The sequence below is a fragment of the Mustela nigripes genome, chromosome 3 (genome assembly GCF_022355385.1).
Source record: "Mustela nigripes isolate SB6536 chromosome 3, MUSNIG.SB6536, whole genome shotgun sequence".
Lineage (NCBI taxonomy): Eukaryota > Metazoa > Chordata > Mammalia > Carnivora > Mustelidae > Mustela > Mustela nigripes.
The window spans coordinates 169005198-169021744 of record NC_081559.1 but is presented as its reverse complement, the minus strand read 5'-3'; the positions used below and the strand labels follow the sequence as shown (position 1 = coordinate 169021744).

At 36.9% G+C, this 16547-nt stretch overlaps 1 protein-coding gene across 1 annotated transcript in view; it reads right to left on the bottom strand.

The window, feature by feature from the left end:
• Positions 1-16547, bottom strand: part of PKHD1L1 (PKHD1 like 1) — a 157202-nt gene that overhangs the window by 28839 nt on the left and 111816 nt on the right. Inside the window, exons 59-67 of the mRNA XM_059395052.1 lie at positions 13287-13460; positions 9839-9942; positions 8008-8137; positions 7108-7229; positions 5452-5542; positions 1934-2082; positions 1729-1851; positions 1064-1175; positions 867-983 (exon numbers count right to left, since the gene is read on the bottom strand). Coding sequence (XP_059251035.1) covers positions 867-983; positions 1064-1175; positions 1729-1851; positions 1934-2082; positions 5452-5542; positions 7108-7229; positions 8008-8137; positions 9839-9942; positions 13287-13460 — 1122 coding nt within the window. The remainder of the gene's footprint in view (positions 1-866; positions 984-1063; positions 1176-1728; positions 1852-1933; positions 2083-5451; positions 5543-7107; positions 7230-8007; positions 8138-9838; positions 9943-13286; positions 13461-16547) is intronic.

The following is a 16547-nucleotide window of genomic DNA, read 5'->3' as shown; positions in this document are numbered from 1 at the left end:
TATGATCTCCCTGATATGAGGAAGTGGTGATGCAACATGGGGGCTTAAGTGGGTAGGAGAAGAATAAATGAAACAAGATGGGATTGGGAGGGAGACAAACCATAAGTGACTCTTAATCTCACAAAACAAACTGAGGGTTGCTGGGAGGAGGGGATTTGGGAGAAGGGGCTGGGATTATGGACATTGGGGAGGGTATGTGCTTTGGTGAGTGCTGTGAAGTGTGTAAACCTGGTGATTCACAGACCTGTACCCCTGGGGATAAAAATATATGTTTATAAAAAATAAAAATTTAAAAAAAAATGACTTAGCTAATTAGTCAGGGGCCTGGAAGGAACAAAACTGGATGACTGGGTAAAATGAAGACTGAGGGAAAAGCATGTGCTTGGGGTTCTGGGAATAAACACAGAGGGCATGTTAGTGATTACCAAAGAGTATCAACTATGGAAGAAGCACTAAAGAAATAAGTGAACAGGTGGACAGAGCCAAGAGATGTTACTAGCTCTTGGGTTATATGAATTTAAATTTCTTCAGTTGTAAAAAGAGATAATAATATGTAACCCTACTTATATAAAAGGGTTTTTACAATTTATAGAAACTAACATTAAATCATTGTACCAGTGTTTCCTCTTCTGTTTTAGAAGGAAAATTAAATGTCACTTCTTCAACATATACAAATTTTGCCAGGGAACCATTCTTGAAATTGAGTGATGTCTGATTTCTTGGCTTTCCACACGGAGCAGATTCATATACAGATTCATTTAAATCATGATCTTTTTTTACTAATAGTGAAACATTATTAGATATATTCTACATATTCTTTATAGAACTTAACTGAGTAGATTTGTCAAGACTATGTTTAAACTTGCCTGAGATATCCAGAAGGCCACTAATGGCATTGTAACTCATGAGCCCTGCGTGGGGTTTCCGGGGTGCCATGTTATGTGCTGAAGCAAAGGTAGGCCAGCAAATCCCACTTCGCCCACCTTTTATAAAAGAAAGAAAGTTAATAAAATTTAAATATGCACTCCCATGAACACCAAAATTAAACTTCTAAAATTTTCACCTGATGGAGGTCTAGCGCTCCGGTGGGCGGCAGAAAGTTCAATATTGGGATCATCATTAGTTAGGACATCAGAGCAATTAAATCCAGGGCTACTTCCAACAATTAATGAGCTCTATATAAAAAAAATTTAAACAGTACAGTTTAAATGATAGCTTTTCCCCAAGGAAAATATATAATGGATAATACTGAATTCCACCGTAGCAAAACACAACCTTGAAGTGTGAGGAAGGGGTTATTCATAAAGCCAAGATGAAAAGGATGTGACTTTATGCCCTAAGTGGAATGGCCAACAAACTGGGAAGGGGAAGCTAGGCTGGTAAATTATTATGTATAATGACATGTTATGTTTCTGTGACAGAAATACGCCCAGGGAACAGCAGGAACAAAAAGAGGAGAGAGTGTCAATATTATCTAAGCTAGTTCAGGAAAGGATTCATAGAGGAAATGAAAATTTCACTACCTGTGGCAAGACTAGGGGTGGTACACAAAAAGAGGTGATGGGACCAGGGAGGAGAGGGAGGGATAGAGCACTTCCTGACAGAATATAATGAGAACAAAGGCAAGGAGGTTTGGACTCACCTGGCTTTGGAGTCAAGGAGATCAATCTTACCAGAACTTCACTGAATTCACCCTTTCTCCTTACTGTGGCTGTATTCATTTCTTACCTTAATCTGCACTGTTTTACTGGAAATTTTGTGAGATACAGAGGCTGGCATGTAAATCATTGAAGAAATGGCCATCCCGTTGTCAACCAGAGTCACATTATAGATATGCACACTCTCTGTGGTCTGTAAAACAACTTGTAGGTTACATAGTACAAAGTATAGTCATAAAACAAGATAAACAATCACCACCTTGGATCACATTTACCTGAAAATAAATTCCATAATCCCAGCATGTCCAAATGGTAAATCCCTGTATAAGAGAACACCCAGGAAGGCCATCTTGGTTCATATAAATACCATATAAACCTCCATGGGCTTCATTGTCAAACCACTTTTCCATGGGATTAGATTGACCTTGTAAGGAAACAGGAAAGAAGGGAATTAACATTACAAGTCATGTCCTAGAGCTTTATAAGAAGTATCAGTTAAAGTTAATTTTTTAAATTAAATATATGAATCTTGTGCAAATTTTCACATGATAATTAAATATTGTTATGGCTTGGCCATTTTTGGCTTACTCTACTCAGGATTTAATCTTATCTAATTTGTCCACTGACCATTAGAATGACTGTATACTCATTTGTAAATTTTGCTTTAGTTGTTAGCACATTTAACTTACTATATCTGATATCTGATTAAACACGAATTTCATAAGAAAGTGCATAAAGTTTGGATTCAAAGAAGGCTAACCCTGAAACACAATGGTACCACCTGCTGTTTATAAAATGCTTCCCCCCCACCCCCTGCATCTTTTTGTTGCTGGTGCGTCCTGGTCATCCCATTTTCAAGTCAGGTGTCACCTCCTCACAAGGCCTTCTCTGACTACCTGATTCAAAGTAGCACCTCGGTTCCTTCACATGGACAGTAAAATGATTTTCACTTGAAATTGTATTATTCCTTATCATGAATTAGCCATCTCCTCTCTCCTACTAGAATGTAAGCTGCATGAGAGAAGGCACGGTGTCCTCCTCCCTCACCACCGTATTCCCAGGGCCTAAGCAGGTAATGCAGAGATGGGTGTTCAGTTAATCATCTGTTAACTGATGTATGTATGACCTTGGAATATTGTTGAGCCTTTTAGACCAGTTTCCTCAAATATAAAAAGGTTTAATGCCTAATTTAAATGAAATGAAGTAACCCCACATGAAATGCCTCAATAAATGGACGCTATCCTCATTACTAATATATAGGAAACCTGAAGTAGATTTTTTATGAAACTTTATTTACGTCCAAATCAGATCAGCGATCTTAATAATTCCCTCCTAACCATGCATACACTGGAGGGCTCCCAATAAAGAACAGATCACGCCCTGTAGTTTACTTGGTACCAGCTCTCTTGACCAAGTCTCCTGATATCTGATTTCCTCTTCTTCTGTAGAGCTTCCTTTCTTCCTAAAACTTTGGGATTGAAATTTCACTTGTCAACTGCCTAGATTCTGTTTTGTTTTCTCCATAAGAAGCTGTTCACATGTCTCTCCCTCGGTTCCACATACTGTTGCCCCTGGGGCCCCGTGTGAGTCATGGTTCCCTTCCTGGCCTACCAGACTCCACTTGCCTGGGAGGTTCACTGGATGGGTTGGTGTCCCGTTCCAGGAACTTAAACCCACAATTTCTCAGTGTTGTCTCTTATTTCAATTTCTCTAAATCCTAGACTTCCTTGTAAACCCTCTCAATTATTTAGGAATATCAATATAGTCAGTGCAATATACATATTAGTAAATATTCATATTCACAGGTCATATTTTGACTTAAAAAATCCAGGACAACACTTCAAAGAAGTTGCAGAAAAATTACATATTTTAAAATCGTAGTCAAAACTTTTAAGCTGTTGGGACTAAAATATTCAATAAGAGCATATATCAAGGAATCAGTTAAATTTGTTGGCAGTTGTTTTATTCCTTCCAAAATACATTCCAAAATGTATTTTACACAAGAATAAAATTAGCTTAAGCTCAATAATTTTTGAATTTACAGAAAAATGCTGATTTATGGAATTTACAGATAAAATGCTGATTCAAAGAATCTTAAAAATAACTATACTGAGATTAAAAAAAAAAACAGCTGTACAAGAGATATAAAGTTTTCAGAGAAAATCCCATTTCCTCTGAGTTTCTCAAGAGGTAAACCTTGCAGCTCTATTATTTTATTTTGATGTAATAATGCATTTACCTAGTTGGAAAACCAAACGGTTATAAAAAATTATACAATAATAAGTCACCAGTCACCCTGTTGCTGGTTTTTTTGTTTTTACATTTTGTGCCGCTTTATATAAACACAAATAACCCTATATATTCCTATTTTCTTTCTTTTCTTCCACAAAACATACCATAAATGAAACAGTATTTTATCTATAAACACATATACATATTATACATATACATTTATATATATCGTATAGTATGATATATTTATGTACATATATATATCATATAGCATGATATACACCATAGCAGTATATTGATATGTATCTTATTCCCTCTTTTTGAGCAGGGCCTGGTGTTCTACTGTCTGGCTTTAAGTAACTAGTCCACTGTACTGGACACAAGGCAGCTTGCAGCTTCCTGCTAGCACAAACAATATTGTGATGAATCACCTAGTTCACAAAACATTTTTTAAGTGTTATAGAGGCCAATGTTAGTTAGATTGCCAGAAATGGAAATGCTGAGCCAAAAGCAGATGCTCCTATAATTTTGGCAGCTAGTGTCCTATTCCCCTCTGTAGGGGGGTTATATTGTTTTGTCATTCAACTAGCAGAGGGTAAATGTTCTAGTTTCCCTAGCCTTGCCAAAAGAGGAGTTGTTAATTCTCAGTTAATTCTTGAGTTTGACTCCTCTGGTAGAGAGAAATGTATCTGAGAACTAGCTGTACATGGCCTTTGATTTTTTCATGCTTGTAGGTTTAAATGCACAACTAGTTTATTTATAATTTATAAATAAATTTATAAATTATAAATTTATTCTTATCAAGAGGAAATATGCAATAATCCCATATCCCAATAGACATGTATCTCTAAAGTGTTGCTTTTATGAAAGTGATAGTGGGATGAGGTACTCACTGTTCCAACACTGGCCACATCAAGAATTAAAGTGGCTGCTAGAATTTTTGGATCATAAATATGCAAAATTATCTTTAAAAGCCTATTCAGGAGTGCCTGAGTGGCTCAGTGGGTTAAGCGTCTGCCTTTAGCTCAGGTCATGATCCCAGGTCCTGGCTCAGTGAGGAATCTGCTTCTCCTTCTGCCCCTCCCCCTGCCACCCTTCCACCCCTACTCATGCTCTTGCACGCTTTCTCAAGTAAATAATAAATTCTTTATCATTTTTTTAAAGATTTTATCTATTTATTTGACAGAGAGATCACAAGTAGGCAGAGAGGCAGGCAGAGAGAGAGAGAGGAGGAAGCAGGCTTCCCGCTGAGCAGAGAGCCCGATGTGGGACTCGATCCCAGGACCCTGAGATCATGACCTGAGCCGAAGGCAGCGGCTTAACCCACTGAGCCACCCAGGCGCCCTCTTTATCATTTTTAATAAACAAAATCTTTCTTAAAGAGTCTATTCATTTTTTCCTAGACTCAACGGTATCTTCAAGTCATTTAGCTTGTTAAGTTCTTTCAGTATCCTGGAGGAGGGGCTATTATATACTGAACCAACAAACAATCATAATTTCTTTCTAACAAATTGGGACAAGGTATTTCCTTGTTTTAGTGACTCTTTGCCGAAAGACTTACTTGAGCAAGGTTCACCGTCAATGCGGAATCCCACCCTTCCAAATCCAGCCACGATGTTATTTTGCAAGACTGTATTGGTCCCTCTGTTTATCTAGTACAGGGATAAGGAAGATGTTATGGATCAGGCGCTTACACGACTGTACAATGACAGCAAGTATGCAGCATATATAGGAAAATTAACTATGACTACCCTTTGGGAGGAAAAATTAATTTCATTATTCAACCCATTCAAATTTACATTACAAATGTAGTATCGAAATTACCTTAGGTTTTTGGTGTAAAATCATCACGAGACACAACACCTTAGATTTCATTAGAAAACTGCATTAAAGAGATTTTTTATTTCAGTCACAAAAGCCACTGGGTATCATTCAAAATTATAAGCCTTAGAACAAATTCCAGTATTATAGCAAGGTTAGTAGGATTTTATCACTCTTTGGCTATATTATGCTACCAATTCGATTTATTAAGAGAAAACTAAGGAAGTTATAGTGGACCATAAGAGTCAATAGAAGCACTTACTAGTTTAAGTAAAATCTGCTATATTTAAAACTGGTTGAACATGAATGTTAGGTAGTCACTAAACAATTTTACTTTGTGAGCCCAGGCAAGGTGGCAAAAATGAAAAGTATAGAGCACAGAAGATTTAATTCTTGCCTCTGGTGTCAGCAAAACAGTCCAAATCTCAACTATTTAAAGTATTAAGCACCTTTATTTTTATATATTATGATAAGAGAACAGAGTAAAATGAAACTCATAAAAGTAGAATAAGTTCCTTTTCTTTCAAAAGGTAGAGAAAATTCAAAGATCTGGAACTGACATTGGATTACGTTCTCACATAATCCATGAAAGGAGAACACGCTTGTAAATGTATACCAAGTTCCCAGCTTTCAGGTTTTACTTTAAGGTGATTATTAGTAGTTGCACAAAAACAAACCTCATTCCTATCCCATCTCCCAAAAGAGCTATTTTTAAAAATTCCTTTTGACTCCTGTAGCATAGGTTAGTAGACTAAAAAGAAAGTGGAGCCATATGTCCTCCAAACCCTTTTCCTGTACTTTCTGTTTGCTTGCCTGTGATCTCATCCTACACCAGAGGGCCTACAGTGATTGAAGAAACTTCATGGGAAACAAGAAGGGTCCAGTTAGTAATACCAGATAAAAGTAAATAACCTCACATAATCATAAGCATTTTAGTTGAGAAAGGGATTTTGGAGATTCTGTAGTCTAGCATTCTAGTTTTCCCTATGACGAAGGAAACCAAAGTCAGAGTTAAGTAGTAGTATGTGTAAGGCACTCAGTCAATTAGCAGCACAGAGACCCTGCACCAGAACTTGGAAGTAAGTGACAATTAAGATTGGAAAAGCAAGGAAATAAGAGAACTACTTAAACCACTGGACAGCAACACAAAGAAAAATTCGATGGCTGTGGGAGCTCGTAACATCTCTCAAGGAACTTTACTCCCTTCATTAGCTCATTTTATTAATTCACCAATCTTTATCTAAAGAGGAAGCAGTTTTCAATAACATTTTGAGACTTACAGTTTCTACAGAATTTATAATCTGTGGTATGTAATCTATAGAGAAAGTACAAATTATACTTTAGGATACTCTTGTAAAATTATGTCATTATTTTATATAGTTATAAGTCACCCTACCTCAATTGCTGCATGCCAGAGCGTTGAACTTAAATCTCTTCTGTTTTGATAGGTTCCTGGCCAAATTGAGAGTGTAACCAAGTTCCCACGAACTCTGTTGGCATCCCCCCATATTCTGATGCCTACAAGAAAGTGAATAAACCCCCCCAAAATACATACAGATTTGTAATGAGTACTATAGGGGACATCTTCTGTGTTCCCATGAAATCAGTTTTTCTAGTTTGAGCCTGACAAATCAACCTCTTAAATTTTAGAGTATGCCCTTTGAACTCAACCTCTTTAATAGTCTAACTGCCTTAGACTCTTCTGGGGTGCCTGTTAAATATATGGGTTCCATATATGAGACCCCACCTCAGATTTTAACAAACACACACATCAATTTCATATATATTAAATGAGTTTGTATTATGCTCTGTACAGATATTCAAGAAAGCATAACCTCCTTACATCAAGTACCATTAAATAGTAACCTTTACTTGTTATTTTGATTTTCTTTATTTTGATTGATAGGTGAGGGTATTTTAAATGTCATAGTAAAAATGTCATAGCAATTTAAACTACTGGTGATTAGATAATTCACACACGATCATGGTCTGGTAAATAATTCTTCTAGAGTTGTACTGTCCAGTATGCTAGCCATAGTCACATGTAACAACTTAAATGTAAAGTAAGTATGATTAAATTAAGTACCATTAAAATTAAAAAATTCTTGTTCTTCAATCATAGTAGCAACATTTTAAGTGCTCAGTGGCCACATAGGGTTTAGTAATTACCCTATCAGTACAGATAGAGGCCACTTCCGTTCTTTGAAAACAATCAACCAGACAGCATGGCTCTAGAGTCTTCAGATAAGATTGTCTCAGAAAGCACATTATTTGGACAAAAATATTATCATACTACCTTCCCCCACTGTAAAGTGAATGATGTTGTCTTCTATGTCCAATCCATCTGTCCCAAACACACCAATTGCTGGGGAAAAGCCATTGTGAAAGGCACAGCCTCGAATATAAGATGAGCCACGTTCTTGAATCTATGAAACATCAGGATTCAGTGAACATTTTAAAATAAAATTAAAATGTATTTAAAGAAAAAACTTGAAGTAGGTGATTTTCGAGAGACAAATCTTGATAAATAAAATACTCAGAGAAAGACAATTGTATGATCTCTCTGTGTGGAATTTGAGAGGCATGGAAGAGGGGTGTGGAGGGAAGGAACAGAAAAAATGAAACAAGATGGGATTGGGAGGGAGACGAACCATAAGAGACTCTTAATTTCAGGAAACAAACTGAGGGCTGCTGGCGGGGAAAGGGGGATGGGTTATGGACATTGGGGAGGGTACGTGCTATGGTGAGTGCTGTGTAAAGTGTGTGTAAAACTGTGTAAAAAAAACTGTGTAAAGTGTGTGGAAAGTGTGTAAAACTGATGACTCACAGACCTGTGCCCTTGGGGCAAATAATACATTATATGTTAATAAAAAAATAAAATACTCAATTCATGTTCCATGAAAAAATATGATTTCCTTGTAGATCTTTTAATCCTGGGAAATTTCCATATATCTTCAATTTATGATTAAATAAAACAAAAATGCAGATTTAAATGCAGATAAAAATTCTGAAGTACTTTTCTATGCCTTTGTATTTCTATCATTATCTATAAAATACTAAGGAGCTAAAAATTTTTTCAGAATTGTTTATTATATAATGAGCAGGGAATTTTTTTAAATTATAAAAGTTAATACTCTAGGCAGGAGGTTATAATTCAAAGGTCTGTAGGAACCAACCAATGAGTAAGTTTGGGGTTGTAACCTCAAGCCTGCAAGACTATTTTTTTATTTCCATAAAAAAAAAAAAATATGGGGCACCTGGGTGGCTCAGTGGGTTAAGCCGCTGCCTTCGGCTCAGGTCATGATCTCAGGGTCCTGGGATCGAGTCCCGCATCGGGCTCTCTGCTCAGCAGGGAGCCTGCGTCCTCCTCTCTCTCTGCCTGCCTCTCTGACTACTTGTAATCTCTCTCTGTCAAATAAATAAATAAAATCTTTAAAAAAAAAAAAAATATGTTCTCTCTCATTTTTTCTTCAGCCACAAGCCTTCTAAGCACATCTATTTTCCCACTTTTGACAGAAGCATGGATATACGGACAAGGTTCTCGTTTGAGAAATGTAAGCAATACTCACTTTGTTCAATAGAAACTATAAATAGTTTAATCACTGCAAAATAAAGTGGAGTTATGAAATAATATCATAGAGTTTCAGTTATTTTACATATGTGCTCTTTTTTCTGTTTTTTTTTGTTTGTTTGGTTGGTTTTTTACTGATTTTAAATAAATGTGTGAAATGGGTAAGTCAGATGCTGCTATGAGTCTAAAAAAGTTGTTGGAAAACGTACCAAAGAAAGTTTTATTAGATCATCATCTTAGAAATTCTAAAATACTGGGGTGCCTGGGTGGCTCAGTAAGTTAAAGCCTCTGCCTTTGGCTCAGGTCATGGTTCCAGGGTCCTGTGATCGAGCCCCACATGGCATTGGGTGTCTCTGCTAAGTAGGGAGCCTGTTTCCCTTCCGCTCTCTCTGCCTGTCTCTCTGCCTACTTGTGATCTCTGTCTGTCAAATAAATAAATAAAATCTTAAAAAAAAAAAAGAAATTCTAAGATATGACTTTTTAGTAAAGTTAAATGAAAATAAAGTCAAAATCAAAATATTTTATTTTGAATATATGCAAAAATTCAAGTACAAACCTGTCCTAAGTTAAGAAATGTTACGGCGTATCTTGGATCTGTGCTATCCCTGAAGCCTTCTTGACCACCGTGATAAAATTCCACATTACTTATCCTTGCATTTCCTGGTAGGGTAGGGAGGGAAGAGTGACAACATTTTTTTTTTTCTTGAAACACAATAAGAATTTTTGAAAATCTACATGAGTTGTAATTTTCCAAATCACAAATTTGCTTTCAACTTTTTCATGAATATCTCATTCATTCTTCTTTGCTCCTTTAATCCAAATCAGGCAGTGTTTCTGAACTTTTTTTTCACTGGCCCCTACAACAGTCTCTTTAGACTTTTTTCCCCAATAGCCTCCCCTTCCCATGGAATTTCAATACCTCAGCTATACTACGTATCTGTTAATGTATGGTGGCTCTTTGGAGGGCCACAAACTATTGCTCTTATAAATTCTTCTGTCCTGGGACACCTGGGTGGCTCAGTTGGTTGAGTGTCTGCCTTGGGATCAGGTCCTAGGATGGAGCCTGCTTTGGGCTCCCTGCTCAACTAGGAACCTGCTTCTCCCTTTCCTTCTGCCCCTCCCCCTTCTCATGCACTTGTATGTTCTCTCTCTTCCTTGCTCACTGCCTTTTCTCTCTCAAATAAATAAATAAAATCTTAAATAAATAAGTTTTTTTTGTTCTGCAAGAATCAGATTTCATCCCTTTGGTAGTGATACTGCTCCTGTTAGAGAAGCATGACATAATTCACAAGACATAATTTACCTGACAGTTGAGTTTTGATGTTCTAAAGATATTTGAAGGGCATTATCTTTACATAATCCTTTCCAGAATATGCATTACCAAGTATCTGCTCATCTTTGTCATAAGTACTACTAAAGTGACAAGAGGCAATTTCATAGATTGGTAATAACAGCAAGAACAATCCATGAGCCAAGGGCTGTACTAAGTGCTTAAAAGGCAATTTGTGATTGAATTCTCATACAATGTCCTGGAGGCACAGAGATTCATGGCTGGTAAAAAGCAGTAGGGGAGATTCCTCATTCCAAAAACTGATATTTAACAAAATGTGTTGGAGAAGAATTACTTTGTACTAGAAGGGAAAAGCCTGTCTCAAAATCCATGATCCAGCAATTGGATACACGGTGGAGAACATAATACTAAGATTGAGACAGAGAAGAAACGGTTACTACAGAGCATCTGGTCCTACAAAAGCCGTAGGTGTTCATTAACATCACTAAACAATTTACAGAAGCAAGGAAAGGTTGTCATAAGAACAGGTCCATCATGGGATCTGAAGTGGATTAGTATCCAAGGTCAGAGCAATTTGATCCCTATAATAATCTATCTAACTTTAAAAGGGGACAATATCTCTGCAGAGCACTATGAGGATTAAATGAGATAATACGTGTTAAATCCTTAGTACAGTGCCTGGAATACCATATGATCATCATTAACATTAGTTAATGTCAACATTAACTAATGTTAACATCATTAGTTATGCTCCTATTGACAAATAGGTAGAAGCTATAGCGGGATGGCTGCCTGCTCAATATAAAGGTTTTCTGGAATTAGAGCTGTTGCAAAATGCAATAGACAGAATTATGAATGAGGACCTGCTAAAACATTACAAGTAAGAATAAATGACTGGCTCCTGGTACCCAGACTGTGGGATCTAAACACCAGCTTCCAATAAAAAGAACCAGCATTACTTGAGGGATGACTTATTTCCAAGCTCAGAAAAACAAAACAAAAACCAAAACCATATATTTGTCATATCAGAAAGTGAAGAAGCTGATGAAACCTAAGTCAAAGGCAGAGGCATCAACATGAAAATGTTCTGAAGGTCACTGATGGGGCACTTTCATTTGTCAATGGTAATTGGGCATTTCTAAAATGAGGCATATATGGGCAGTGGCATATTATTCAGTCATAAAAAGAAAGAACTCTAACCATTTGCTACAACACTGATGGACCTTGAGGGCATTATACTAAGTGGGGTAATCAGAAAAAGACAAATACTGTATGATGCTTATATGTAGAATCTAAAAAGGCCAAATGCATAAAAGCAGAGAGTAGGATGGTGGTTACCAGGAGCTAGGGTGTTGGTGGGGGGTGGAATTAGAAAGACATTGTTTGAGGGTACAAACTTGGAACTGGTGGAGAAATAAGACTTGGAAATCTAATGTACAACAGAGTGGTTACAGTCAACAATACTGTATTATAAACTTCAGAGTTGCTAAGAGACCAGATCTTAATTGTTCCTCCCACAAAAAAGACATAATGTGACATGATAGAGATGTTAGCTGACACTCCAGTGGTAATCATATTGTGATATACGAATGTATAAAAATAAACAGAGTGTATACCTTAAACTTTATATGTCAATTATATTTCAAGAAAAAAATATATGCAGTTGTTTCAAAATAACCCAGGGGCTTGAAGAGAATGGGTGGTCATACAGTTGAAACAAGATTGACCAAAGTTGATCACTGTGGTAACTAGTGACGGGTACACTGGGATGCGTTATACATCTATGTTTGAAAATTTTGTATATGTTTTAAATTCTCCCTCAAACAAAAAATAACAGACCTATCATGCTTTTTATAAACAACTTCTGTCTGGGTGAGAGGCTGGGCTAGCTGTCACCTAAGGTCATTGTTAATTTGATAATTCTTACTGTCTGTGAAGAGAAAATGAGTGGAAAAATATTACAGATTTGGTTTTGGAGCAATGGAACTTTTGGATAGTTTACATAATCCCTCTCCAGGAAGATTATTCTCTGTTAAAAACGAGAAAACCGGGGTGCCTGGGTGGCTCAGTGGGTTAAAGCCTCTGCCTTTGGCTCAGGTCATGATCCCAGGGTCCTGGGATCGAGCCCCGTATCGGGCTCTCTGCGTGGCAGAAAGCCTGCTTCCTCCTCTCTCTCTGCCTACTTGTGATCTCTGTCAAATAAATAAATAAATAATCTTTAAAAAAAAAAAAAAAGAAAGAAAAAAAGGAAGAAAGAAAAGAAAACCAGCCCAAATTGAGAGTTGATTATGTTCAACCCAAGTTACCAAACCAAGACTGAATTTACAGTTCCTCTCCCAGAAATGGAATCTTAAACCAGTCCATCAGGAATCCCCAGATCAGCACTAGTTAGGGAATGTGCCTGATTAGCCCCTGCTACCCCTAAAGGGAAGTAACCTTGCAATAACCAGTTTGCTTTTTTTGCCTAGTATACCTCCCAGGTTCCTGTTCTCTTCTGCCTATAAAAGTCTTTCATTTTGCACAACTCTTTGGAGCTCCTTTTTATCTCCTAGACTGGATACTGCCTGATGCACGAGTCACTGAATAAAGCCACTATGATCTTCAAAATGTACTCACTGAATTTTTTTAACACATGTGATCGTAAAAAAGAAGTGTAATTTAAGAAATGACTGAACACAGAAGAGACTGTGCTATATTCCAAATCTGTACCAACCTTTAAACGTCATCATATTCTGAGTGAATGAGCTGACCAGGACACGTGCACCGAAAGATTCCTTGAACCAACCTGGATAATCTTCACCAAGTATTTTGATGTTCCTACTCAGTATCCCAACATCAGCTGCTAATGTATAGCTCTGATCTGTTCCAGGAACATGGTATCTTTCAGCTGCAGCAGAAGGACAGGTAGATTATTACCAATGCTGAAAAATACCTGAGTTTATTAGTTCCTTTGTAATTCACAGGCTGTGTAACTTTCTTTCTTTCTCTCTCTTTTTTTTTGTGATTTTCTTTTTTTCATTATTTTTTACAATTTATTTTATATCTTTTCAGTGTAACAGTATTCATTGTTTTTGTACCACACCCAGTGCTCCATGCAATCCATGCCCTCCTTAATACCCACCACCTGGCTCCCCCACCCCCCCACCCCCCCCTTCAAAACCCTCAGGTTGTTTTTCAGAGTCCATAGTCTCTCATGGTTCACCTCCCCTTCCAGTTTCCCTCAACTCCCTTCTCCTCTCCATCTCCCCATGTCCTCTGTGTTATTTGTTATGCTCCACAAAAAAGTGAAACCATATGATAATTGACTCTGCTTGACTTATTTCACTCAGCATAATCTCCTCCAGTCCCGTCCATGTTGCTACAGAAGTTGGGTATTCATCCTTTCTGATGGAGGCATAATACTCCATAGTGTATATGGACCACATCTTCCTTATCCATTCGTCTGTTGAAGGGCATCTTGGTTCTTTCCACAGTTTGGCTAATATTCATGAATTAGATTTGCATGCTTAAACATACACAGATAGCAGAATGAAATTATGATATATTTTGTTTTAATTTTTTTTTCTTCCCAAGTTTTTACTTAAATTTCAGTTAGTAAACATGCAGTGTAATATTAGTTTTGGGTGCAGAATTTAGTGATGCAACACTTATAAACAACACCCAGTGCTCTTCACAAGTGCCCTCCTTAATTCCCATCCCCCAATAAAGCCATCCCCATGCCCACCTCCCCTCTGGTAACCATCAGATTGTTCTCTGTAGTTAAGACTCTTTTTTTGGTTTTCATGTCTTTTCCCCCTACCAAATTCATTTGTTTTGTTTCTTAAATTCCACGTATGAGTGAAATCATATTTTATCTGTCTTTCTCTGATTGACTTATTTTGCTTAGCATAATATAGATCTCTAGCTCCATCCACGTCATTGCAAATGGCAAGATTTCATTCTTTTTGGTGGCTGAGTAATAATCTACCGTGTGTGTGTGCAGGTGTGTGTGTGTGCGTGTGTTCCACCTCTTCCTTATCCATTCGTCAGCTGATGGACACACTTGGGCTCTTTCCATAATGTGGCTATTGTTGGTAATACAGCTATAAACACTGAGGAGCTTGTATCCCTTTTAATTAGTATTTTTCTATCTTTTGGGTAAACACCTAGTAGAGCAATTGCTGGATTATAGGGTAGTTCTATTTTTAACATTTTGAGGAAGCTCCATACTGTTTTCCAGAGTGGCTGCTCCCTTTTCTCCACATCCTCACCAACACCTGTTTGCTGCATTGTTCATTTTAGCCACTCTGACAAGCGTGAGGTGATATCTTATTGTAGTTTTGATTTGTATTTCTCTGATGACGAGGCATGTTGAGTATCATGTGTCTGTTGGCCATTTTTATGTCTTCTTTGGGTGTTAAGTTTGATAAATTCTTTATAGATTTTGAATACTAACCCTTTATCAGAAATGTCATTTGCAAATATCTTCTCCCATTCCAAAGGTTGCCTATCACTTTTGTTGATTGTTTCCTTCACTGTGCAGAAGGTTTTTTATCTGGATGAGGTCCCAATAGTTCAGTTTTGCTTTTCTTTACTTGCCTCTAGAAACATGTCTAGTAAGAAGTTGCCATGACTTTTGTCAAAGAAATTGTTTCCTGTATTCTCTAGGATTTTAATGGTTTCCTGCCTCACATTTAGGTCCTTCACTGATTTGGGGTTTGTTTTTAAAGATTTATTTATTTGAGTGGGGTGCAGAGGGAGAGGAAGAGAGAAAAAGAAGCAGACTCCTCACTGAGCATGGAGGCTCAAGCTTATGACCCTGAGATTATGACCTGAGCTGAAATCAAGAGTCAGATGCTCAAATGAGCCACCCAGGCACCCCTCCATTTTGATTTTATTTTTGTGTACAGTGTAATAAAGTGGTCCAGCTTCATTTTTTGCATGTTGCTGTCCAGTTTTCCCAACACCATTTTTTGAAGGCACTATTTTTTAAAATTTTAGTTAATTAAATTTAATTAACATATAATATATTATTCATTTCAGAGATAATTTAGTGATTCATCAGTTGAATGTAACTCCCAATGCTCATTACATCAAGTGCTGTCCTTAATGTTTGTTTATTGGGAGATTTGTGGTTACTGATTCAATTTCTTTGCTCGTTATTGGCTTACTCAAGTTTTCTATTTCTTCCTGTTTCAATTTTGGAAGTTTACAAGTTTCTAGTAATTCATCCATTTCTTCTAGGTTGTCCAATTTGTTGGCATAGTTTTTCATAATACTCTCTTAAAATTATTGGTATTTCTGTAGTGTTGGTTGTTATTTCTCCTCTCTCCTTTGTGACTTTATTTCAGCTCTTTCTTATTTCTTTTTGATAAGTCTGGCTAGGAGTTTATAATTTATATTAATTTTTTCAAAGCACCAGCTCCTGGTTTCATTGATCTGTTATATTGTTGTTTAAGTTTCTACATCATCTATTTCTGCTCTAATCTTTATTATTTCCCTACTTCTCCTGGGTTTAGGCTTTGTTTCTTGTTCTTTCTCAATCTCTGTTAGGTATAAGGTTAGATTGTTTGAGATTTTTCCTGCTCCTTGACATAGGCCTGTATTGCTATATACTTCCTTCTTATGGCTGCTTTTGCTGTATTCTAAAGGTTTTGGACCATTTTATTTTCATTTTTATTTGTTTCTATATATTTTTTAATTTCTTCTTTGATTTCCTGGTTTACCTATTCGTTGTTTGGTAGCATGTTGGTTAACCTCCATGTATTTGTGGCCTTTCCAAATTTTTTCTTGTTGCAGACTTCAAGTTTCATAGTATTGTGGTCAGAAAATATGCATGATATAATCTCAATTTTTTTGTAATTGTTGAGGCCTGATTTGTGACTTAGTATGTGATCTAGTCTGGTCAATGTCCCACGTGCACTTGAAAAGAGTGTGTATTCTGCTGGTTTAGGATGAAATGCTCTGAATATGTCTGTTTAGTCCATCTGGCCCA